General features: G+C 42.3%; 1 protein-coding gene across 4 annotated transcripts in view; it reads right to left on the reverse strand.

The window, feature by feature from the left end:
• The window catches only part of ST7 (suppression of tumorigenicity 7), a 92670-nt gene that overhangs the window by 52425 nt on the left and 12950 nt on the right, over positions 1-27295 (reverse strand). Inside the window, exon 1 of one of the 4 annotated variants that reach the window (XM_082239730.1) lies at positions 21867-22306. The exons of the other annotated variants lie outside the window; for them this stretch is intronic. Coding sequence (XP_082095856.1) covers positions 21867-21888 — 22 coding nt within the window. The 5' untranslated portion in view covers positions 21889-22306. Of the gene's footprint in view, positions 1-21866; positions 22307-27295 lie in introns of those variants that run through there. 4 annotated transcript variants of the gene reach the window in all.

The following is a 27295-nucleotide window of genomic DNA, read 5'->3' on the forward strand; positions in this document are numbered from 1 at the left end:
GGTCTCAGAGTCCCTGCTCTCTATGCATTACAACAGAAGCCGGGGAAACAGAAATGCAACTCATTCATGTTTTTTAATACAATGCTACTGTTCAAAAGGAACAGACCAAACAGGAAGGGAGGAGGAGTAGCATTGTGGTAGGTCTCCTGCATTGGTGACAGAGAAAAGGCGGAACTACTCAACACCTACTATGCCTCTGTCTTCATCCAAAAGGAAAGCAGTGCCCTGGTGATAACAGAATAAATGATGCAAGGAGGGAACTGCAGCCCAAGATAGGAAAAGAGGTAGTAAGGGAACACCTAGCTACTTTAAATGAATTCAGATCTCCAGGGCCTGATGTGCTGCATCCAAAGAGCTCATAAAGGAGCTTGCAGATATAATTCTAGAGCCTTTAAGAATTCTTGGACAACAGGTGAGGTCGCTGCAGACTGGAGGCGGGCAAGTGTTGTCTCCATTTCAAAAATGGGAAAAGGGAAGACCCAGGTGACTACCAACCGGTGAGCTAGAAGGTCCTAGAACAGATACCGTATTTTTTGCTCTATAACACGCACCCGACCATAACATGCACATAGATTTTGGAGGAGAAAAAGAAGAAAAAAAATATTCTAAACGAAACAGTGGATGTATGATTTTTGTGGTTTGATTTTTGTCTGTGGCCACAGACATGTGATCTGACGGTGAGTTTGGGGTAGCCCAATGCAAAAATCCTGAGGATCCATGTGGATCCATGCTTTGTAACCACGTTTTTGCACCACTGCGGCCCCAGGCAACAGTGGGTGCGTGATTTTTTTGGTGCAAGCTGTAGCCATGGACATGCTATGTGATCTGATGGTGAATTTGGGGTGACTCAATGCAAAAATCCTGAGGATCTATGTGGATCCATGCTTTGTAACCAGGCTCTCTGTCCCTCTCTTCTCCCCACTCAGTGGCTCTTCTCCCGCTTTGCTGTTTCAAAGCGAGCAAAGCGAGCCATGGAGGAGGGAAGGAAGGGGAACCATGGATCCTCTGCTCACGACTGCAGCAGATCCCCCCGCCACCCGCAGGCATTCGCTCCATAACACGCACAGACATTTCCCCTTACTTTCTAGGAGGAAAAAAGTGAGTGTTATGGAGCAAAAAATACGGTAATTCAACAGTCGGTCGGTGAGCATTTAGAAAACAATGCTGTGATTACTAAGACCCAGCGTGGGTTTCTCAAAAATAAGTCATGCCAGTCCAATCTTTTATTTTTTTTTTAAGGAATTACAAACTTGGTGGATCAGGGAAATGCTGTGGACATAGTGTATCTCGATTTCAGTAAGGCTTTTGACAAAGTCCCCCATGGTATTCTCGTGGAAGAGGAGACTGAGAGGAGAAATGATAGCCATCTTCAAATATCTTAAAGGTTGTCACATGAAGGAGGGAACATGCTTGTTTTCTCCTGCTCTGGAGGGTAGGACTCAAACCAATGGCTTCAAGTTGCAAGAAAGGAGATTCCGGTGAAACATTCAGAAAGAGTTTCTGACAGTAAGAAAGAAACCTGGGGGAGGATGCTCTACAGGACCTCTGAAGAGTCTGCGAGTGCCCCCCGGCATTTTGTCACCCCTCTCAGTGGTGACACCCGGGGCTAACTGCCCCCACCACACTTCCTTCCTCCGCCCCTGCTTTAGTCACCAAGAAAAAACATTTATTTTCTGCTAAACCTCTGGCTTTTCATTATCTGTAGCCTCTTTTAGTGGGTGAGATGTTTTAAACCTGTATTTAAAAAATATTTATGTGTTTTGGATTTTCCCCCGTTTTGTTTTATGCTGGTGTAAATGTAAATGTTTTTTAATTATTGTGGTAATTCACTTTGAGTCACTTAAAAATGAAAATATAAAAAGCAACTAATAAGATATCTATCTATCTCACTCATCTCCACAACCTATGCATGTTTAACTTTTTCTAAGCTTAGCAAAAAAAAAAAAAAAAAAAAGAGTGGGGGACAGAAAGGGGGCAGGCATTGGGAAGAAAGACTTTGGCAATTCCACTGACCATTGAACCCAATGCATTTTGACTACAGTGATACCTCGGGTTACATACGCTTCAGGTTACATACGCTTCAGGTTACAGACTCCACTAACCCAGAAATAGTGCTTCAGGTTAAGAACTTTGCTTTGGGATAAGTACAGAAATCGGGCTCCGGCGGCGTGGCAGCAGTGAGAGGCCCCATTAGCTAAAGTGGTGCTTCAGGTTAAGAACAGTTTCAGGTTAAGAACGGACCTCTGGAACGAATTAAGTACTTAACCCGAGGTACCACCGTATAGACAATTGGGATTTAGCCAAGATCCCTTGAATGTAACCCTTGCGTACATTGCAGGCTTAGTGTGTGTGTGTGTGTGTGTGTGTACACACGCACACACAAACACAATTACAGACTCAATCACTGAAATTTCAAGAAGGCTGATCATTAAGAGGAACATGGAAGTTAAGAACTGCTGTGTATAACAAACACAGCTTTTAAAAATCTACAACATAATGATCAAAGTGAATAAGTAGATTAAGAAAAAAATATTTAAATAGGACAGTCTCGAGCTCCTGAAAAATCAGTGCCAACCATACAAATTAAATTAACAGTAAATTAACCTGGAAGCTACAAGTCAAGGAAATGCTACAAAATACTTTGTAAAAATTACATTTTATAATCTTATGTCAGCGAGTCTCAGATATTTAAGGGTGCTTTTTAAAAATACTCAGTAAACACTGCTGTAGTTTGAAACCACAGAATTTCCAGTTTCACTCAATTTCTATACAAACCTTCCTATATACTGGCATTCTTTTGCCAATTCTTTTAAAGTGAAAATATACTGAATTTCAAAGAAAAATTAGATCAATTTCTATTTCTTTAAGCAGCGTCCCTACAACATGTGAAAACAAAAAGCTGCCAGCTTCACTGGAGTGGATATTGCAACAATACCCATAACTTTCATAAAAGCACCCAGTTCTGCCACTTTTACAAGGCTTCACACAAACTTCTACCACCATAAGCGTGACTCTTGAATAATGGCAATATCTGATAATTGGGATCAAAATATAAAATGAACACACGCAATTGCATTTGAAGCAGCCCTTATTTCATAAATGACCCTTAACACATTTGCTACACGGTGCAATTTCTGCCATAGGTTTCTCAAGGAATGGCAATGCACGTATAGAAAATATTTCTAGTTTAAAGATTCTATTCTACACTGACCTGTCTAATTGCTGCAGGGCAGTAAGGAGAGAGGCAGCCCTGTTGACCTGGGCACTTCTTGTGGCTGACCAAGTCAGGATGAGGAGCTAAAAGCCAGCTGTGCTCAATTTGAAACACCTGGCCCACAGACTTGTTTACAGAGCACTGCTGTAGCACCTGATCCTTACTAGTCCCTGATCCATCTGCTGCTCTTTTTTTGTTGTTGTTTGGAAGGAATGGCTGTAGTGCTTGGTTGTTGGGTAATTACTTCTTGGAGAAAGACCCAGAGCAGAAAGATGGGATATTGATGAAGTTGTGACAGTCCTATTGGCACAGAGCTACATGCCCTCCACTGATTCTTGGGTGTATGGCAGGCAAGGAGTGAATGGGCAGGTGGGGGTAGATTATTTTCATTTTGAATTCCAAGTCTATACAAGGTTTTGAATCAGGTCAGATGCTTTTGTTGCACAAAGTGCCTAGGTAAAGGTAAAGGTACCCCTGCCCGTACGGGCCAGTCGTGTCCGACTCTAGGGTTGTGCGCCCATCTCACATAAGAGGCCGGGGGCCAGCGCTGTCTGGAGACACTTCCGGGTCACGTGGCGAGCCAGCACCAGCGCAGCACACGGAAACGCCGTTTACCTTCTCACTATAAAGCGGTACCTATTTATCTACTTGCACTTAGGGGTGCTTTCGAACTGCAAGGGGGGCAGGAGCTGGGACCGAAAGACAGGAGCTCACCCCGCCGCGGAGGTTCGAACCGCCGACCATGCGATCGGCAAACCCTAGGCGCTGAGGTTTTACCCACAGCGCCACCTGCGTCCCTACAAAGTGCCTATCTCATTGTTCAACACAAAATGTTTGTTCTGATTTGTTTTCCCGCAAAGCAGCTTCCATTCAAAATAAGAAAAGTTATAATTATAAAATATTATTATTATAATACAGTCATACCTCAGGTTGCAGACGCTTCAGGTTGCATTTTTTCGGGTTGTGGACCGCCGAAACGTGGAAGTACCTGAATGGGTTACTTCCAGGTTTCGGCGATCGCACTTTGTGCATGTGCAGAAGCACTGAATCGCAACCCACGCATGCTCAGACACAGGTTGCGAACACTGCGGGTTGCAAACGTGCATCCTGCACGGATCACGTACGCAACCCGAGTGTCCACTGTATTTATATACCACCTTTTATCAGAAGACCCCAGGGTGGTGTGCGACATTAAAAAAAATTACAGAATGATACAAGCATAATAAAGAACATACTGATAGAAAGCCTAATAATAAAATAAGTCATCATAAAAACAGTCCACTCCCTAACACTTTCACAAAATAATGGCCTAGCTGCATGTCAAGCAGCCTTAAGTCACCTGCCAATGTCTGGCTCCCTGTATTTTCCCCTTCCCCTAGGCTGGCACCTAGAGAGAGGGCCTTTTCCAGCAGTGGCACCCAAACCATGGGGCGTCCTTCTCTAGGAGGTGCTGAGGGAAGCCAACCTTGATTTCATTTAGGCCTCGGGCAAAAAATAATTTTATTTGTTCGGGTTTTAATGTACTTGTAAGTAGTGTTGACTGTTCTCTTACTTGCTCTTATCTTTTATTTTCAGGTGTTATGTAGAAGTGTTTGCATTGCATTCTTATATCTTGCAAATTGCCCTGAAATTAATTTTGAGGAAAGGTGATATGAAAATGTTTTAAATAAATTATGTTGTCAGTGAAGAAAACACGATTATTTATTCGCTCACACACACACAGACACATCCCCCAACGCACACATTAACTAGGTCGCTGCAATTTTGAAGATTGTACAAAATATGGAGAAGGGAGGAGAGAGACACCGGAAAGCACCAGGGTTTTTGGTTTTTTTAAGCAGGTACTCAGAGAAACTGAGTTCCCTTACCTTTCAAAAATTAATTTTTTTTTTTAATGGTGCGGGGGCTGGAACAGATATACACACAATGCCTGAGCCAAAAACCCACCTATATCTGTAATCAATAAATTTGTGTCTATTTCTAATCCAGATCATTGTCTGCTTGAGTTTATCAATCACATCTTATATTTATCCACTGCCCGGCGGGGAGGGGGGAGGCGGGACTGCGACTGGGCCCACAATAAGCAAAGAAACATCATGGTGAGTTCCCCCACCTTCCTTTCCAGAAAAAAAGCAGTGGAAAGCATCATTGATAGCACTGATGAGGATGATGAGGAATTAGCACAGCTCCTCTCCTCTGCCTCCCCCCTTCCCCCCCAGACATCAGTGTTGTGTCGTGAACCAAACACAAACGATCGACGTGCCTTATTTGGGAGTATAAAAGGATATGTCTTAAATCATACTGCAAGAGAAGTTCTTTTCAGCTTCTTATCTGCATATACCTGTTGCCTCCTATGGCAACAAACCCTGAGATTTAGAGCTCTCTTCTGCTAACACAGTGTAGAGTAACCTTATGAAGGAGAGATCACGCAGAGCCGATGGATCCCAGAGTCTTTAACAGGAGAAATTCTGAATGGAGGTCAGTGGTAGGGACCAGAAGTGTGATCCTCCCCGCTTCCTTGCACACTCATCCTACAGTATCTCTTGACTAAATAGAGCTCCTGTCTTGAGAACAGCTGAATATGGAACTGTTATCCGTGGAGGCATGTGGTACTACAGGGTGTCTCCATTTTTTCATACCACTCCAGTTCCCTTCTTTACAAACCGAGTGCTTCCTCTCTGGTACAGCCAAAGAACCAGCGCCATAGCTATCTTGCCTCTCCCAGCAAACATTACCATCACAACTCCAGTCCGAATTATGTTTGGGTTGGATATTGTGCTGCTGCTGCTGTTGAACCAAGATGAAAATATGGTAGGAGCAAGCTCTGAACTATTTGAGGAAGTGGTTGTTATGTATTCAGTGGTTTGTGTTTGCCTGAGTTTGAGTCTGCACCAGGATGGATGAAAATCAATGCTTTTTTAAAAAAAAAATTAAAAATCTGTTTTTTTAAAATTAAAATTGGATTTTTTTTTATTTAAATTGGATTTTTAAAATAAAATGCTTTTGGAGGGAAAATCTTTCTAAAGACAGTTTTCTATTTAAGTTACATTATAGTCCAAAGGCTATTCATCAGGAAATAAGGATTTGTTTTAAGTTTTTCATGTGTGCTAAAACTCAGTCTAAGGTTGTTGTTTTTTTAAAAAAACAGTTTAACCACATCAGTTAACAAACATGGATACATATGCTATGTTATTGTTTCAGTTAAATAAATTGTTTAAATTGTTATTAAGGAAATAATTATTTTTCTCCTTCCAATAAAGTACAGCAGAAAAGTTTTCCAAATATAACCAGTTAACGTATTAAACCTCTCAATAATTTCATAATTATCTATGTATTTCTAATAGTATAACCAAATCAGTAATTATTGATATAACTGTAAAAACTACTCTGAATATTTATTACTGTATTCCAAAAATGAAACCTTCATCTGGTTGTAAATATTAAGATTATACCAGCAAGAATGAGTCTTTCTGTAAAAAAAAAAAAAATGATTTAAATCAAGTCTTACTGACTAGTGATTTAAATCCACCCTGGTCTGGACTAAGGATTCTGAGCCCCTGTGTTCTGATTTGATACATGATATCCAATCACAGAACATTTCAGGATTTGGGCCTCTGCCACTGGCCCTTAAACTCCAAGTCATGATTTGCAGTTTGGAAGTTTAGACAGCCAATCATGTTGGGAGTGGGAGTGGCTCAGGCCTTCATAAATGTATATAAGTTGATTTGCTCCTGTTGGCCAGTTCTGTTAGTTCAATAAAGGTTCTTGCAGTTATCACTGTGTCTTGCCTCGTGGGAACCCACCTACACTTCAGTTGTTATAGATAAAGACACAGAGCAGGAGCTGGGAACAATTCCTTGGGTATACTGAACCCAAGCTACTCATAATAAAAAAATTCCTTCCAGTAGCACCTTAAAGACCAACTAAGTTAGTTCTTGGTATGAGCTTTCGTGTGCATGCACACTTCTTCAGATACACAGTGTATCTGAAGAAGCGTGCATGCACACGAAAGCTCATACCAAGAACTAACTTAGTTGGTCTTTAAGGTGCTACTGGAAGGAATTTTTTTATTTTGACTATGGCAGACCAACACGGCTACCTATCTGTAACTGGAACCAAGCTACTCATGTTTGGCAAAAGGTTTCGCATATCCAGTTTTTCAAAAGCTAACCACAGGGTTATTCTGTGATTTTTCTCTCTCTTAAGATAAACTGTGCTGTGTGAAATATTGATGGGAAACATTATGCATTGTTTGCTTCCTGGGACTGGAGCACGCAGATCTCTCATACGAAGATCACAAGACAAAAATAGCAACACATGAGAGGAGATGGAATTTACTAATGCCTGCCAACCAAGTCCCTCCTTCCTCGGATGATGGCATTCAACCTATTTCAGCATGAGTCTGTTTTAAATAACTTCTAACCTCTCCCTCCCCAGTACTTTCAATTTCACAGGAAAAATGCATACTGAAATGGCTCAGTCTACATAAAGGAGGCTTGAATACTTGTGTTGTACCACTTTCTTCCTATAAACACCATATTCCTTTTTAAAGTGAGTGGGGGAATTCTTGCTTACGCATCTCATGGACAGATCATTGTGTTTTGAGTAGGGGGAACACGCAGGTCAAAACAACCAGTCCATGGCAGCTCTAAGGCCACCCTTGCCTTGATCATCCCTGATACTACCTTGATATTCCACCTTTCCCCCCCTCATGTGCCATTCTGAACAGCAAAAGCAGAAGGGGGCTCACGACTGAAGTTTCTGTGGGTGGGTATCACTCTCCACTGGAGGAGGAGAATCTATCCTGAGGGCCCTGGGAATTGTAGACTGGTAAGGTGCCTTGGATGTCACCCTGCCCCTACTCCCCCCCCATTACAAAATGGACCAGAGGTCAGAAATTCTTCTACACTCTACCATACAATATAGCAGGAGTGGCAAACTCCCAAGAGACTGCGATCTACTCACAGAGTTACAAACTGGCAGTGATCTACCCACTTTTGGGGGGTTCAGGTCAAAGTTGTTAAGCCTTTTTAGGGGAGCCAGTTATCTACCAGTGATCTACCACAGACATCACGATCTACCTGTTGGACGTGCCTGCAATATAGAGTTAACAACTGAGATCCAGACTGGGGACAGGAACTGGTTTCCCACCAAAACATGCTCTCCCCACAACTGCTATTTAAATTTGCAATGGCCTATGGCTATGAGCAACAAATATTTATCATTATCAAATGTTGCTTGCCTCTAAAAGGTGTTGCTTGCTGCATACAGCACCTTTGGGAGCAACCAGGGTGATTTTCAGCAAGAAAGCTGTGTTGGGTTCCTGTCCCGATCAGCAGCAGTACGTTCTGAATTTGGGCTCTTCAGCTGCTTTCTCTTGAAAATGAAAATGGCCACTTTTTACTTTTAAAACAGTAACATAAGGCCAACTTTGGCCTGAGTTAATCCCTATCTACATGCATAAAGGATTTCACAGCATTGTCAGTCTTACTTCCAGCCATGCTCACCTGTTGATTTTTTACAGGCCATTTGCAAGGCACTGTGTATATTTGTAAAACCATAAACTCCAATCAAGGGGGGGGGAGCAACCCTGCTATTACTCACACAATAATTTTATTTCTCTCCTGTAATATGAAAAGGGGAGGGTACAAGAGCCCCTGGTTTTGCTAGAGATGATTGATTCTCTGTCAAGTCACTATCTGAAACTCTAATGGCACAACCAACTCTTAAGTTCAAGAGCAAATGCTGATTTTCCAAGCATATTTATAGAAGTGCTTATCTTACTAAACCAAATCTGTTCTCCCCCACGCCTTGCCAGTAGGGAATAGTGAGCATGAAACTGGTATTTGCTAAAGCTCCATGCATTTATTACAGACTTGCTGCTATTCGAAACTATGCAAACAGGAGGAGAAATAGGATTTGCAAAGCAAATCACCAACCCGGAAAAGTCAAATATTAACTTTAGCAGAGATATATCATGTGAAAGTTCAGCAAGTAAGAACAAAAAATAGATTCCTGGAAGTATTTCTAGCCTCTTTGGATGGTCAGTACAAGAAAAACAACTCTGATTTTTAGGAAAGGTCATGATGCGTGCTGAATTATTATGCTGTTTAAGGAAGTGAAGAAAGCTCAGCAGTGGCACGAAGGGAGATTCTTTTAATTCTGTTCTTTCACACGACTGCTGGTTCCAGGAGCATCCCCCCATTCAGTGCAATGGCACCCCTTTTGGACATTACACTGAACGTGCAAACATTATGGGAAGGAACACACAAAAGGTGGGGTGAGGGCCATTGGGTGCAGTCTGGCTTCCAAATCCATGTCTTTGGTATACACATTGGGGGTGAAGAAGCAGCACCCGAACAGGACTGTGGTGCGCTGGTGTACACACACCACACACCACAAGGAGAGATCTGCTGTGAAGAAACCTAGCGCCCATACTGCTGTCATATGGCATAGCTAAGTCTTTGTTCACCCAAGATCTCCCATACATTAGCATCTAACAGCATTCTCTCTCTCTCTCTTCCCCCCACCCGCATTGGCAGGAATAGCAATATTATCTCTCTCTCTAGCTAGCCTTTTAGTCACAATAGAGGAAGCTCCAGTCTATCTCCCAAGGCTTAGTTCCACAGCCAATTTGAATGAGATGGCCAGGACAAAAATCTATAAAGAACAGAAGGCCCGAGTCTACGCCGAGTGCCTCTCTCACTGCTAAGTACAGCCATTTACATGTTTTATGCTACCTTGTGCGATGCAAATGCACTGGATAGATGGGGCAGCCATTTTCTAAACAAACAAATCGTATCCATCATCAGAGACTTTTGAAGTCTCAAAACACTCATAGAGATTCACGGTTTTAAAACCTTTATCGTTACGATTCATAGGCTGGGTGGGTGGGAGGAGATGAGCTTAATTCATGTTGGGATATTTGGTGGAAAACAAAAGCAAAGGAGAGTTCTCCTTTAGTATTATATGAAACCGAAGAACCAAGTGAAACATTACTTCTAAAGGCATTACGCATCACAGCCTCAATTAAGGCAACCACCTGTTTCCTTATGAGCCTGTCCTTTAAGGTCTTTATCAGAGGTCCTTCTTCAGTGGTCCACACCTTCAGACATTTGGAGGTGGCAACAGGAGACAGTCCCTTTTTGGTGGTTGGACCCCAGTTGTGGAACACGCTTTATGGCATGGGTAGGCAAACTAAGTCAAGATCTGGCCCAATTGCCTTCTAAATCCGGCCCGCAGACGGTTCAGGAATCAGCATGTTTTTACATGAATAGAATTTGGGTTTTATTTAAAATGCATCTCTGGGTTATTTGTGGGGCCTGCCTGGTGTTTTTACATGAGTAGAATGTGTGCTCTTATTTAAAATGCATCTCTGGGTTATTTGTGGGGCATAGGAATTTGTTCATTATTTTTTCCCCAAAATACAGTCTGGTCCCCCACATGTTATGAGGGACAGTGGACCGGCCCCCTGCTGAAAAAGTTTGCTAACCCCTGCTTTATGGGGATACTAAGATGGCACCTACTTTGCTATATTTTAGGTGCCAGATAAAAATCTTATTTTCCTGAGCCTTTAACAGATGTTTTTATTGCTATCAGGGTGTCGTTGGTTTTCAATAGCAGTTTGTTTGTTTTGTTTTGTTTGTTTGTGACATGTGTGCTTTTATTTCATTTAGTACTGTTGTTTCGGGCTTTAGTGCTGCTTTAATTGCTTTTAGTTTTAACGTATTGTTTATTCACTGCTATAGCGAGCAGCCGTGGGACGTTTTGTGCTGAAAGGAAGGGATGCATGCCAGCAGGCCAGCACCCACACTTATTGAAAGCTCCTCTGGTGTAGATGTTCTGCAAGTGGTAAAGGAGAGAGGGAGCAGCCTTGAATCCACATGACCCCAACATCCCCCTGTTCCGCTGCCCCAACATAGCAACAAAAGGGCCAGTAACTACATCAGAGCTGGTGCAGTTAACTTCCTTCCCACTGATGTTTCATGGGGAGTTGGGGGGAGATGTTTGTGGGTGGAGAGAGAAAACGCTGTCTCCCCACCCTTCCAACCTAGGTTCAGAAAGAAGTCTACATGGTTTGCCTGTTTATGATTAACACCAAAATTCCTAGGTCATGAGCTGGGGCTACACTAAAATTTACAATAGAATATGTCTTGTTGCACTGATATTAAGTACCTTTTTTTAAAAAAAAGATATTCATCTAATGGAGCTTCCCACAATCCAACGCAACTGTGAAGTCCTAAGCAAAGGGTTTGTAGAAGCAATGTGTAGAACTGACGTTCAAAGCTGCAGAGCACCAATGGCCAGAATTATACCTTGCAGCCACTTCTCTGCAAACTCCCAATGTTCCTAAATAAAAAATGATGATCTGCTGAAAGCATGGCAGATATTTCTTGCATCATTAACAGCTTTCAAGGAAGCTATAAAATTAACTCATGTTAATTTTATTCAGTGGCTATTGGCTTTCACTTAGCTCAGCTGTTTGACAAGGGTAATATTGTATTTCAGAAACAGTCCTTGGCTCATATAGTGCATAGGATGCTGCCTTATCTTAGCTTGGACTATTTACCCATGTTGTTCTGTATTGCCTGGGCCTGAAGTGGTTCTTCAAAGTCTCAGGAAGACCAGCTTTTCTCAACACCTGTTACCTGAAGTTCTTTTAATGGAAGATGTTGAGGGCTAAACCTGGAACCATTTCCATGATGAAGCCCCCATCCCCTGGGCACCTATTTTAGAACTGTATATCAAAAGATCACAGCAAAAGATAATTGTAGTGCTGACCATCTGGGCCGTAAATCACAGTCTCAAAACTGGCTTTTATGAAAGATGCAATCTCACAGTTCTTTCTTGGAGGATACCTGCAACAAATCCAAAAAGGTATCTAACTAATTACAGTGGTACCTCGGGTTACAGACGCTTCAGGTTACATACGCTTCAGGTTACAGACTCCGCTAACCCAGAAATAGTACCTCGGGTTAAGAACTTTGCTTCAGGATGAGAACAGAAATCGTGCAGCGGCGCAGCGGCAGCAGGAGGCCCCATTAGCTAAAGTGGTGCTTCAGGTTAAGAACAGTTTCAGGTTAAGAACAGACCTCCAGAACGAATTAAGTTCTTAACCCAAGGTACCACTGTGGTTTAAGTGAGGTCACGCACGATGGCATTTGTCTTATAAAAATAGCTACCTCTTTCCCATAATTTTGAATCCCATCACATCCCCACCACAAATGTCAACTGTCTGTGTAAGAAGTAAACAGCATAAGGTACTTCTATTATCACTTCCATTTTTTCTACAGGTTCAAATCTAGTCAGGATTTCGTATTCTTTGAACTGACAAAACAGAGCAAAGTTTCAGTCCAAATTCTGCACAGAGAAAGACTGGATTCTGCTACACCTGGACAAATGAGGCTTGTAAATAAGCGGCTTGCTTCCACACAACCAAGTCATTAAAGCCTTAAAAAACACAACACTTATATTTCCCTTGGGGCTCAGAAGACTGAAGCATAGCTGGAGGAAAGGTAGCATGCATATGTGATAATCCAGGCTACATATTTCCCAATAGCTGATGGACTGGACAAACAGAGTTCTTCAAAGCACTTATTTATACTCTTAAGCCCCCCTGGACATCCTGTTTGGGACATCACCAGGATGCGCCCCCACCCCAACAAAGCTGAAATTCTAAGGAAGTTGAATTCTGCAACCAATACTAATTTCTAAACTTAACTTGTGCAAGTTCACCATTGCACAACAAATTGCCCTGAAAACAAATGAGAAATTGCAGGGCATGTCTACTCAGAAATAAGTCCTGCTGAATGCAGTGGGGCCTACTTGCAAGTAGGTGAAGTTAGGAGTCCAGTCTTACTTCTGGGAAATAGAAATCTAGTACTAAAACCTCCTCTTCTAAGGTAGGGGATCACATAGCATTGTGATAGCAGCCTGTCCAGACTTCTCCCTGACAGACCTCTCAACTTGATTTATGTAGCACTAGGCAAACATTAAGAAGTAAAACAACAGAAAAAAAACCCCTAGATTTGTAGTGCTTATTGCAGAGATAACACTGAGAAAGAGGTGCATTCAGCTCCTTACCTATGGTACAAGCCTCGCTTTCTCCTGGAGTGGACACACCAGCAAATTTTGGTTATTGGAGAGAAAAGAAATTAAGCTACCGAATATATAAGAATCAAATCCTGTGTAAAGCCATCAGTCTTACCTCTGCATCCCAAGATTCAGACAGGTTGCCCATGTTTCTTTTGAGAGAAGGGCTACAGCTCAGTGGTTGAGCACCTGCTAACCTGCAGAGGGTTCAAAGTATAACCACTGCTATCTTCACTTGGGGATGGGAATGTTCCCTGACAAACCATGGAGAGCAGCTGTCATTCATACTGAGCTACATGGAACAATGATCTGACCGGTGATCTCACATCTTCACCGCTAGTGAATAATATGGTTTTCTCCCACCCACAAATCTCGGCTTTGTATTTTTCTATGTTCTTAAAGTGGTGTGTGTATATTTATTTACCTACTCATATGTTCCTCCATCACTATTTATTTTTAAAGAAAGAAAGAAAGAAAGAAAGAAAGAAAGAAAGAAAGAAAGAAAGAAAGAAGGCTGGAGCTGCGTAACATCACAGCAACTCATCAGTCAACCTTCCGCCAAAGAGCAGGTCTTTTTCTTCCAAGCTTGTCTTACCCTGAATTGAATGTGGCAAAGCCATTCCCAAACAGATGTCACTGTTTTACAAAAGTTACACCTGTTTTCACTTAGTATGAACTGCTGCCAGCTATATCCATGATAGGGAAGCGGGTGGCGCTGTGGGTTAAACCACAGAGCCTAGGACTTGCCGATCGGAAGGTCGGCAGTTCAAATCCCCGCGACAGGGTGAGCTCCCGTTGTTCGGTCCCTGTTCCTGCCAACCTAGCAGTTCGAAAGCACATCAAAGTACAAGTAGATAAATAGGCACTGCTCTGGCGGGAAGGTAAATGACGTTTCTGTGCACTGCTCTGGTTTGCCAAAAGCGGCTTAGTCATGCTGGCCACATGACCTGGAAGCTGTACGCCGGCTCCCTCGGCCAATAAAGCGAGATGAGCGCCGCAACCCCAGAGTTGTCTGCGACTGGACCTAACGGTCAGGGGTCCCTTTACCTATATTCATGATCGCTCAAATTCAGGTTGCTATCTCTCTCTCTCTCTCTAACACACATACATATAAACATATATCTATATTACATGCTTTGAAATGAAGAGGTAACAATATTATATTCCATCATCATTATAGATTTGAAACCATCAGAAATTTTGGGACTTGATTATCTGTAGTTGCAGTTGGCAAAATCAGAATCTAGTAATATTCTGCAAAGTCACACACATCACAGAATGGATGACTAGTTTCCCCTTCCTTAAGCTGCAAGATAAATTTTTATTTTATTTTAAATAGCACTAGTAAGGTGTGAAAGACAGCCTACTGTATATATAGTTGAATGAGTTTAATGGGAATAAATGCAATAGCTGTGGCTCCTTTGTTTGCTTTTTTTGTTTGTTTGTTTAGTGGGGGGGGAGATGCAAATTAAATGGAAATGCCTCATTTTCACAGTGGCTGAGAATAGCACAGCAGCACATGGAGAAGCACAGCTGGTATTCAAGCTCTAAGCTACTACCCCAGCTGAATGGCTATCAGTATTAAGTGCCAACCAGACTAAGACAAAAACGTCACCCAGCAATTGTCCTTCCCCCCCCCCCTGATTCGGCAGTTCCACTCTTTTAAATTCAGATACTAATTTAGTCTGAAGCAATATACAATGCAGATCATATTGTGCAAGAGTCTATGGTGTTGGGTTCATGCCAGTCATTTCCTGAACAGATTGCCAATAGAGGATTGTTCCCAATTTACAACAAGGGGACCATCTGGGAAGAGAAGGAATATGCTAGGATATGTAATTGGGGCTTTCAGTTAAGTAAATAGGACACCTGAATATCATAAGGCCTGTGGAAAATGGGAAAATGAATGCCATGGAACGGGCAGAGGAGAACAACAAAACATGGAAAACCAAATTGGATCAGCGGTTGGATCAAAATGTAAAGGACAAACAAACCTCAGCTGTGGGTGCATCACTGTTTTTTGTCTCTCCTTTTCTCTTAATAGGATTGCTGAAGAGAATGTATTCTATGTTCCCATGGACGAACAACGGTGTCGGATTGCCAGGGCACACTGCTATAAACGTCAGCAGCACCGTAGCAAGCTTTCAGATATAGAGATTCCTGAGCGACACTCATTTATTCCACTGGGAATTGTGCAGGAGAATTCCCTGCTTAGACGGTGCCCAAAGACTGCTCTTTCCCTACTCTTTTAGTAATGCAAGTCTGTTTCATTCAGCATTTCAAACAGCCCGAGCAATCTCAGATTGTAGTAACTGGTTGGCCACATCACCATCTAGACCAGGGTTTTACCAAACTTGAGACTCCAGCTGTTTTTGGACCACATCTCCCATCGTCCCTGACCACTGGTCCTGCTAGCGAGGTGTGATGGGAGTTGTAGTCCCAACAAGAGCTGTAGACCCAATTTTGGCAAACCTTGATCTAGACCAGCATTTCTCAACCTGTGGGTCCCCAGATGTTATTGGACTACAACTCCCATCATCCCTGAGCTCTGGCCTTGCTAGCTAGGGGTGATGGGAGTTGTAGTTCAACAACATCTGGGGACCCACAGGTTGAGAAAGGCTGGTCTAGACTATGGTTTCCAAACTAGACAATTGGTTTAGTTGGAAGGCTACTGTTTTTGATTCCCCACACATAAGCTAGCGGCTATCAAAACACTTTAGTGGCACCTTCACATCCTCTGCAGCTAATTTCTTAAGATTCACACATGTAGCTTTGGTTTCTCATCAACATGCAAAGAGGCACGTTGACTCTAAAACTCAACCTACAACCTGCTTCTGCGCTCAACCACATTCACACTTCAGAAGATCTTCTGATGGCCAGTCTAAATCTTACCTTGTGCCATTTCAGTCCATTTAAACATATCTTGTTCATGGAGGACAGCCTAACCATATTTTCCTTTAGTGCATTTTAAAGACGTTATCAAATCCTATCATTCTAGAAACACGGTAATGGGAACGAAGCACATTCCACTTAGCTGAAGGCCTCAGTAACAATAGTAGAGGAAACTGCCATGTTACCTGTCAACCCTCTAATAAGGCAACCAAATAAGGTGTTTACCTTCATTGCAATTTCACTATGTTGATGACTCACCTTTTTATCAAGTGTTAGAAACTCAGATATATAAGCTAGGCGCCAAATGGCTCCTTAAACCAAGGTTACAGTCACCAAAATGGAACGTCTAGCTGCCATTTTGGGGAAAGACAGCTCTGAAGTATTCTTTTTCAAAGGATGCACTGACTGCGATTGACTACCAGTGAAACATTTGTCTAGTTTAGATCTCAACCTTGAGCTAGGTTAAGAACTTTGAGAATTTAAAGAAGAAAAATCACTTTGTCCAGGGATAGTCTGCGTATATATTGGCCTTTTCCTACCTCTTTTTGTTAATGGTGACATGGACCACTCATAACATAAGAATATTCTTCACAACTGTGAGCGGGGCTGTGGGGTAGGTTAAAGTAAAGACAAGCTACAGCAATTAACTATAACATAATTGTTCACTGCTCCTGCTCAGGCTGCGCAGGAAAAGCACTTTGGTTCCCAAACTTCATTCTGATTGTGCAGGTAAGATGGGGGGAAGAATGTGTCTTGGATATGTTTACAGTGCATGGTTTGGGTATGCCCTGCCAAGCAAATCTGTCTCAGACCCAGTCCAACAATCTGCAATATGAGGGTAATAATGCTGACCTACTTTAAATGAGGGACGCGGGTGGCGCTGTGGGTTAAATCACAGAGCCTAGAACTTGCCGATCAGAAGGTCAGCGGTTCGAATCCCCATGACGGGGTGAGCTCCCGTTGCTTGGTCCCTGCTCCTGCCAACCTAGCAGTTCGAAAGCACGTCAAAGTGCAAGTAGATAAATACTTCTGGCGGGAAGGTAAATGGCGTTTCCGTGCGCTGCTCTGGTTTGCCAGAAGCGGCTTAGTCATGCTGGCCACATGACCTGGAAGCTGTACGCCGGCTCCCTCGGCCAGTAAAGCGAGATGAGCACCGTAACCCCAGAGTTGGTCACAACTGGACCTAATGGTTGGGGGTCCCTTTACCTTTCCTTTAAATGGGTCGCTGTAAGAATCACAATATTATATATGGGAAGTGTTCCAAACTGTTGTTGTATTTTATTTTATTTTTAAAAAATTTCTTGCAGGAGGAAAAGTACTATGGTTATACATTATACAGAGTTCGGATTCCCAACATCATGGGGCTCTGACCACTGGGAAGTCCAGTTTTCTGTTCTTTGCTGCACCTTGGGAACAACACACTGCACTGTCATTTGATCTGTACCGGACGGCGATCAAGTCTAGATAAGCTAATAACTACAACCATCCTTATCTGGTACTTCCCCTCATAAGCAGTTTGGACACGGTGACCTTGAGGGTTTCCTTTCTCTGCATAAACTGAAACCAGCATCTCTTGAACTTACCCTTTCCCATAACAACTGTGGATACTGGTAACCTGACACATCACTTGATCTGAACGATTCAATACTTCTTTTCTATATTCCACCGCTTTACTTCTGAGTATGCACACACACGATTATGCACTGCTATTCACCTTTTAAAAGCAACACAATCCTCTCTGAGGGCACCCTAATTTGAGGTAACATTTCAAGTACATTAAAAAATATATAGATAAAAACCTCTTCCCATGCTATCAGGTACAATATTTTCTGCCATTCCAGGCAGAAATATACTTAAAAAGTTTATTCCAAACTTCCACACACATGCAACACTACAGAAGGTTCTGGATTGCTGCATCTTTCCCCCACAGCCAAACCAAAGGCAATACGAAATCATGGATCCCCAAGTTGTGATTATGCCACCATATGCAACTGCATAATGTGCATCTTTTGCTGGCTGAGCCAGCCAAGAATGCTATTTATTTGCAATATTCATATGCCCATTGCAGATTTGTCCTGGTGTGGTGCATGTAATGTTTTTCATGTTGTAGTTGTGTGATTTGTGCTCATACTGTACTATGATGTCCATTGGCTATGAACAATAAAATCAGCTGGCTGACTATATAAGCATACTGCCCAATAGCAAAGGTTCTCTGGGCAGTTTACCAGTAAAAATTAAAAACAGAAAGATAGAAACATAAAGCAGAAAAATATAAAACAGAATAAAACGAGTAACAGGATAAAAGCAGAATCCAGAAAACCAAACCTTTCAAGTGATGACTTTTTTTTATGATCAGGAAACGTAAACATCATGGTGCTAAGGTTATTTTCCTGGGAGGAAAACAGAAAACAGGCATACTTCTCTACCTCTTGCAGGTTTTAGGAATAATAATAATAATAATAATAATAATAATAATAATAATAATTATTATTATTATTTATTTGTACCCCGCCCATCTGGCTGGGTTTCCCCAGCCACTCTGGGCGGCTTCCATAGAAACCAAAAATACACTAAAAGTGGTGTGATGTTTGTTTGTTTGTGTGTTGTCTATTATAAACAAAGCTTTAAAATATTTTGTAAATGTTATTCTAACTTCCTGTTAATACCATTAACAACAACAAAAAAGGCAACTTCCATTCTGTAAACCATGAAAGGGCTTTAGAGTACCACAATGGAGTGTGAAATTTCAGGAAGGGAGATGGTCCTGAGGCAGGTAGAAAATTCCCTTCCCTTCTCTCCTACATCAGATAAAATAATAGGTGAATGCCTCCAGGAAGGGAGCCTTCACAGACTCGCATCTGATTTGTGATGAAGGAAGCAGAGAAAGCAATGACCAGAGTTCTGTACGTATGGTTTCTGAAGTCAAATCTCCTGTTCTATTCCTCTTCTAATGCCAACGTTGGGCAAATCCAACTCAAATTCAGATACTGCATGCACTGATGCATAAGAATCTCCATACTCATTGTCGAATGATGTAGGGTTGTGGAGCAGGAGTCACAAAGGTAGAAGAGGTTCAGAAGTAGGACCACCAAGCTCAAAAAGTGTGCAAAATACTGCTTCAGGGATAGGATGAACAACCATAAGCACACAAGGACCATCAGGCCAAAGGACCATCTAGTCTAGCATCCTGTTCTCACAGTGGCCAACTAGATACCATGGGTGGTATGCAAGTAAATTTTACTAGACCCACTAGAAAAGTTAGGCCCATTAATTTCAATGGGTCTGGTCTGAGTAAAACGAAGTTTATTTATTTCGTACGATTTCTATACTGCTCGACGGTCATAAAACCTCAGAGTGGTCTACAAAAATGAACAATGAAACTATCACTAAAAGAGGTTAAAAACACACGCCAATATTCTGCATGCTTCAATACTTGAATGCCACCCACATGTCTTTATAGAGCAAATTTAATAATAATGTGCCTCTCCAAAGCTCATTTCGGGGGGGAGGGGAACAGTCTTAAGTGCTAGGGGCAGTATCAAATAGCAAAGGGGAAACGGCTTGGGTCTTATGTGCATTAAAACAAGACAGGAACACAGAGTTTCAGCACTTCGCTATGCATCCGAATTGCACATGTCTGGAATACCTTTAAAAGGAATCAATGAGGTGGTGTTCTGTGGTGTGCTACCTTTAAACCTGTTCCCAGAAATGGGTGTTCTAGAGGCAAGCCTGAATGCAAGGTGAAGAATCACCTTGCCTACTGCAGACCTCTCACACTTTCAGCATGGTTAGTGCACATCTGAAGCCGCCCTAAGACAAAGGAGAGATAATGGCCTTCTGCAAAGAGGAAAATGGGAAGAAAAAACACACACCTCGTAACACTTCCTCTGATTGGCTGCAGCACTGCTAGCCATCAAGCTTGCAAAAGCAGTTAACCTGTCTTGGACTTGGGGTGGGGCTGCACAAAGCCCTGGCTAAGGTTATTCTCTGAAATTCTCAACTTTATAACCATTTGGAGTTTGCTGTTAACGAAAAGGAACTAAAATAAATTTCATAAAATAAGCAGCCCCCCCCAATTCCACACACCCTTTTAGAAACCAGAAATTGCATTAATCAGGATGTCATGGAAACAAAAACTTGCCCAGCTGTTATCAGAAGGGAAGCCAGTTAGTTACCACACTGGCAACTCTATGAAAGAGTACTGTTCGGCAGACAATAAGGAAGTCCTTTATTTTCAGGACTATTTATATAGATGGCTTTTTGCCGTTAGCTATTACCCTGCACACCCTTGGGTAAAAGTGTTGAAGCAATAGCAGCCATTCCTTTTTCTTTTTGATCATGTAGATGCTTTGCAAGTTGCATTCCCCAGGTAATTCACAAGTGCCAGGCTAAAAAGTGTTCAACATTCTACTTTTAGTACCAGCTACTGGGATATGTATATGCAAAAAAAAAAAAAACCAAAACCCAACCCAAAGTTAAGAGACGAGGCCAGTAATGCAACATTTCTTGGGAAAGGGAAGAAAACTAAAACAATGCACAGATGGTGATGCGTTTTATTCTCCCTTGACCTTGAACAGGCATTGTGTTATGATGAGTGAGAAGCTGAATCAAAAGAACCAATTAACCCTTGGAAACATCCAAGTCCTTTAAGGGCTGAAGTTGTTGTCCCACACTATTACCAATCTAAAAGAACTGGGACCTCTGTAATCAGGAACCTAGATCAGGAACTGTGGCGAATAAATTCCTTCCCACCGTTACAAAAATCAGATCCCAAATTATTTTGGTACCATACCCTTGTAAGTCAGCACAACATCTTATTTTTATTTCCCTTTTTGTTTATAAGCCTACTGGGCAATACTGATTCCCAGTGGTGTCACTGTCATCGCTAATATTATCAGCACTAAGGTCCAATACACAATCCTCTCTCACTTTGGTAGCTTCCCAATGGTTTTTTAAAATGGAAAACAAACCTGCCATGCATCTCTGCTGCCTCCTTTGCACCAGACCCAGCTTGTAAATTTCAATATACAACCAGCCACTGACATTATATGGGATTATTATTATTATTTGCTTTCACTATATCCCCAATGCTGCAGTCTATCACACCAGCAAACCAAACTTTAAAAGCTTTTAAACAAAATTGCGTTTTATTATATAGCAGCAAGCTGGCACTCCATTGTTAAATAGGTTCTAGCTGCCCAGCACATAATCCTGCAGCAATCCTTCAAACACTCTCATTATCACATGGGTAACTCTTTAATTACTGCAACTGCAATAGCAAGATATTGTGTGTGTGTGTGTGTGTGTGTGTGTGTGTGTGTGTGTACACGCACACGCTGCTCTCTCAGTCTTGCTCACACACAAAGAACATATTCAAGCAAAAACACATTTTCTTTTGGATCTTTTAAGCGGCCTGGATTCGGAATCACTGACAGCTCTTGGCTGTCTGGCCGCCAGAGTCAAAGACACGCAGAAGGAGAGACGATCGAAACCTCCCCCCTAGCATCTTTACCAAGCAAACTGGAACCACGTATTTTATTAATTACTATTACTATTTTATTCTGAACCCTTCGACACGGCAGAATGAAGTTACCGGGCATGGAACAAATCCGGCCAGCCAGACCTGCCCACCAACACAAAATGCAAGTGAGAGAACACGTTTACTTACATGACGACTCTGTGCCAAACATGGCTGGCTCCAGATGCTCAAATCTCAAAAGAGGGGTTAAAAGGGAAAAGAAAGAGAGCTGCGGGGAATGTGTCAGAGAAGGGATGAGGCTTCTACACAGCAAGGGTCATGAAGCCAGACAGCGCAGTCCCCACAGCTAGCCAGCCTCCAGATTTTCCTCTCCTTCCTCCCCAAGCTCCACTCTGCAGATTGCCTCTCTCTGCAGCTCTTAAAGCAAAACAGGTCCTTCTTTGCAGAAGCAATTTTTTTTGTAATTAAAAAAAAAAGCAAAGGAACAGGAGTACTTATTTTTAAAAAAATCCAGCAAAGGCCAGTGTCTCTTCTGCTGATGCAGTGAGGCAGAAATAGGTAGCAGACACCAGATACTGCAATTCACAGCCCCTGCTCTCAGTAAGACAATAGCATAGCTTATGCATACACTGGATGACGTCAGAACACTGCAAAGACTGACTGCTGTTAACCACAGGCTCAGAGGGAGCCTGAATAGAGCACCGCAATTCAAATGGGAATTCTTTTGTCACAAAAACGCAGAAGACAAAGAACCACACATATTTCCCCTCCCTGCTGATTAAAACAGAAGGAACCTTCTGCACGCTAGAGGATGGGGAGCAAGCAACATTGTCCTTGGGATGAATGGTAAATACATTTCCTCGGCTGCAGCAAGTCCTTCCTTACCATGCATTACCCACATTATTATTACTAATAATAAATCTACTCCCAATATGCTATCATATGTTCAATGTATGCCCTAGAGGAGATGGCTGTTTAACAAGCAAAGAGCAACCCAGCGTCTATGATTCACTCCAAAACCCTTTCTGATAAATTGACAAGAGGGAGAGAGAGAGAGAATATTCCTAAGTGTGTTTGTGCACCACTGACCAAGCCCTGTGAATTGACTGTGAATATGACCCCAAGCCAAGCCAATTTTGCCTGTTGGCCCTGCAAAATATTCGATCAAGGTGTGGCAAAACATGCGCTCGTGGTTTTGCTCATAATGAAAATAAAAAAAAACCCCACACTTGGATCTCAAGGGGGCTTGTATGTAACAATAAACAAACAAAATATGCAAAATATGCATATTAAACTGGATCTGGATATATTAGCATGCTGGCACACTGAGTCAATGAAAACTTTTCAGTGTCTTCATTTAGTGCATGGGTAGGCAAACGAAGGCCCGGGGGCCAGATCCAGCCCAATTGCCTTCTAAATCCGGCCTACGGACGGTCCAGGAATGAGCATGTTTTTACATGAGTAGAATGTGTCCTTTTATTTAAAATGCATCTCTGGGTTATTTGTGGGGCATATTTGTGGGTTCATTTTCCCCCCAAAAGTCTAGTCCGGCCCACCACATGGTCTGAGGGACAGTGGACTGGCCCCCTGCTGAAAAAGTTTGCTGACCCCTGTTTTAGTGCAAATGGAATGGATGTCTAACTCTTGAACCACACAGGATATTAAGTGCCATCATCTTGAAACAGAGCACTGCCATTTTGAACATTATCATGATGAATATTTTTGCATCCTTTGACTACGCGTAGGAAGAAAAAGATGATTTGACAGATGCAAAACAAGAGGCTAGCAAGTTGTGGTGGAAAGTACAAGGATTTTAGTTCCAGTTAGAACAGTCGTAGGCCTAATAGCTGATAAGGGCTACATAAGAAAATGCTAACAAAATGGGGCATGTTTGACCAGAAATAATATAATGTATTGGAAGGTTCTCATAATAGGCAAAGGTGCAAAGGAGATTGTCTGATCCTCTCCCCCACTCGCTGTTGGGCACAGATAACTTTACCAAGCTTTTTTAAAAATAAAAAAATAGAGACAGTAGTATTTCCACATTCCAACTTACTATGGAGACGCTACAAATAATCATTTTAAAATATAGTGCCATCAACAGTGCTTAGGCACATGTACCTGATGCGGAAATATAGTACATGGGTAGTAGTTTTTCTAGCTTACTGTTTCTACTTTCCACAAAACAGCATTTTGTAAGACAAACTGAGCAATGGGAAATGCTATGGTAATTAAGACAAGCACTGTCTTTCATCCCTCTTCATTTTTAACTTTTAAGTACTTTTAAGTACTCCTGCCTCAGAGGAACAGCAGCAGCAGCACCAGCACCCGTGCTTTAAGCAGCCAGGTGAACTGGAAATGCGAAGGAACGCAATGGAGATCCAGAATCCAGCAAGATGTTCTTTTGGATTTGCTGCAGAAGGAGGAGGGAAGAGAGCAACAGAACTGTGACTCCAGCTTCAGCCTGAATTGTCAGCAGTATGATAATTCCTTTCATCCTTGTTGAGCATGTAGTGCAGAGGTGGGCAACCTAAGGCCCAGGGGCCAGATGCGGCCCAATCACCTTCTCAAAAACACAGGAATCAGCGTGTTTTACATGAGTAGAATGTGTGCTTTTATTTAAAATGCATCTCTGGGTTATTTGTGGGGCATAGGAATTCATTTATTTTTTCCCCTTCAAAATATAGTCTGGCCCACCACATGGTCTGAGGGACAGTGGACTGGCCCACTCCTGAAAAAGGTTGCTGACCCTGATGTAGGGAGTGTGCAGGCTGAGCTTGTATATGTTGCAGGATCATCAGCCTCATATAACCAACATCCATATGTCTAATTAATGCATGAAGAGGTTAATGCCATAGAGTAAGCTGTCCTGCCAAGCTTAGTTATGTCACTTCCTCTTACCTTGGGAGGAAATAGGTAATCTATTGTTCACCACCAACACCCTGTCTACATCTACCTGTGAGAATCTCAGCATGTGAGGAGGTTTTAAGCTGGTTGCTCCAGTTCAGTCACATGGCTCTCACCAATCCATCCAAACAATCTAGGAACTTTCACCACTTTGTAAATAAGCTAAGTTCCACTGCATGTGCAACTTTTCGTGTCATTTAGGAGTCAGGTCTCCCAGAAGACAGGAATTTAAGTACAGGTAGGTGTTATGAAGTTTGTTAATGAAACCCTGCAATTTAGGACTTCAAAATATATTCCTTTCATCTCACTAATCTGCAGAACTGTAATGTGAATGAATAGTGCTTTTCAGGAGGGTCTAAAAGGAAGGAATGAGGGATCTCCCTTCAAGATAAAGGAGAAATGAAAGTTAAGATTTAAAAAGTGGGCAGCTGGTCTTTTTGATCTTGTCACATTCTTTCCAACAGACAAGTGCTTCAGATCAACTGCTTCTGAAGAGTAAGTCAGATGTTAGTGCAGAAAAAGGTCTCCCAGAAACTTCTTATCTAAGTTCCCCTGCTACTCTGTTCCTCCCTCTGCATTCAGAAACCCAAATTTTTCAAACACTTTCCTCTGCCTTTCTTCTAGGTCTATGCTTAGGTCAGATTTAGTCTTGAGTCTATGCACATTTATCTGGAATAAGTCCCATTAAAGTAAATGATGCTCACTTCTGAGTAGACATGTATATGATTGTATCACCAGTCCAGCATTCCACTGAAAGTTTCTAGAAACGTTTTAATGAACTTAGCAGGTCCCATTACAGTCTGCCATCTCTTTCACTGCCACACCACAAAATTTTCCAGCATATCTCAGCAGCATAAGATCCCCTAACCCAAACTGGATTTCTGAATACATTCCTCATGGTCAGGTTAACATTCTAAATGGTGGACAAAAATGCCTCCAGACCAAACTTGCAATGTTGCACTGCAATATTTCTTTACAATGCCCTTGTACTAGTCTCTGTAAATGAAAGAAATATCATTCACTGTCTCTCCAAGCTGATCCTCTGCAGGGGAGCTAGGTGGCATGCACAACTTACGTTTTTTATGGGTAATGTTCAGTGAAGCTCAGATTCCTCACAGAAGTTTCCCAATTCCCAAATAGCAAAAGGTCAGCAGATTAGGTAAAGGGACCCCTGACCATTAGGTCCAGTCGTGGCTGACTCTGGGGTTGTGGCTCTCATCTGGCTTTATTAGCCGAGGGAGCTGGCATACAGCTTCTGGGTCATGTGGCCAGCATGACTAAGCCGCTTCTGGCGAAGCAGAGCAGAGCACGGAAACACCGTTTACCTTCCCGCCGGAGTGGTACCTATTTATCTACTTGCACTTTGGCATGCTTTCGAACTGCTAGGTGGGCAGGAGCAGGAACCGAACAACGGGAGCTCACCCCGTCATGGGGATTCGAACCACCGACCTCCTGATGGGCAAGTCCTAGGCTCTATGGTTTAACCCACAGCGCCACCTGCGTCCCTTGGTCAACAGATTAGCTAGGACTTAACTACTAAGACATATGAAACATACACATTTCAAATCAGCAGAAAGCAGAAGCCATGGGAATGGAATGGCTGATTATTGACTGTTATCAATTCCACTTCTGTTCTGAAATTAAGTCTTGGATATACGCTTTAATAATATACCCAGCAAATTGTTAATCTATATATTATAAATGGTATCTTTACCTGGGCAGTCCATGTCAGCTGTCAATTCGAAGAAGATTCAGTACTGTTTGCTCACAGAGCTTCCACAGAGCCAAGAAACCTCAGCAAAAATAGTACCGCCATGTGTGTATTCTGAACAGGTTTTGCAACATATATTGATCCTTATCTCTGGACTCAATCACCAATCCTGGGATCGTTTGTCTCATAGAAACCTGCCTGTGAATATCCATCTCTTAGCACAGTAACCGTGACATGGCAGAGTTAGCTTCCTATACCCAACAGTAAACCAGATGGGCATCTTGTCAAAGCTGTGAAAAATACCAGACCTACAAAAGACTTATGGGTAAGCTTAACAGCACTATAAGTTGGTTAAACAAACACCTTTCATTTCCCTTATATAGTTTAATTCTTAGGAGCAAGTCATCATTACCTTCATGGAAACCTATCTGATTTTCTTACGTGCTCTGTGCCAGGATGCTGCCTTTGAAGCCAACCTGGAAACTTGAACTAGCACAGAAAGCAGCATTAAGAATGCTTGCGGGGCCAAAGAGTCAGAACATATTACAGCAATCCTGCACCAGTTATGTTGGCTGAATGCCTTGCATTCTCCCCTCAGTGCAAGGATTTACGCTTGTGCAACAGGACCCCCCCCCCCATCTTCCCCAGGATCATAAAACTGGTTTAATTCATGCAAAAAAACAACAACAACAACAATCCAACAACTTCTCATTAACTTTGCAACATACTGATAGAGTTAAGTTAAATGTCGCCATTGCACATGTTAAGTACAGTATTTTGCAAAGGACTCAAGCACAACAGACTACTGACTTCACATCTCTGAGCCTTTCCCTTTCTTTGCCTAGGAACTCTTTTCAGAACTGTTTAAAGTGGCAGCTTTCCCCCCTCCAGATTTTAGCCTGGAAATTAAACATGCCTTGCACTTTTCACTGCACATACATTTTTAAACTTAATGGCTGGGAATGCAGCATGATCCATTTCCAAAACCAATGGGCTTGCT

Source organism: Podarcis vaucheri (assembly GCF_965113315.1).
Source record: "Podarcis vaucheri genome assembly, chromosome: 10".
NCBI lineage: Eukaryota > Metazoa > Chordata > Lepidosauria > Squamata > Lacertidae > Podarcis > Podarcis vaucheri.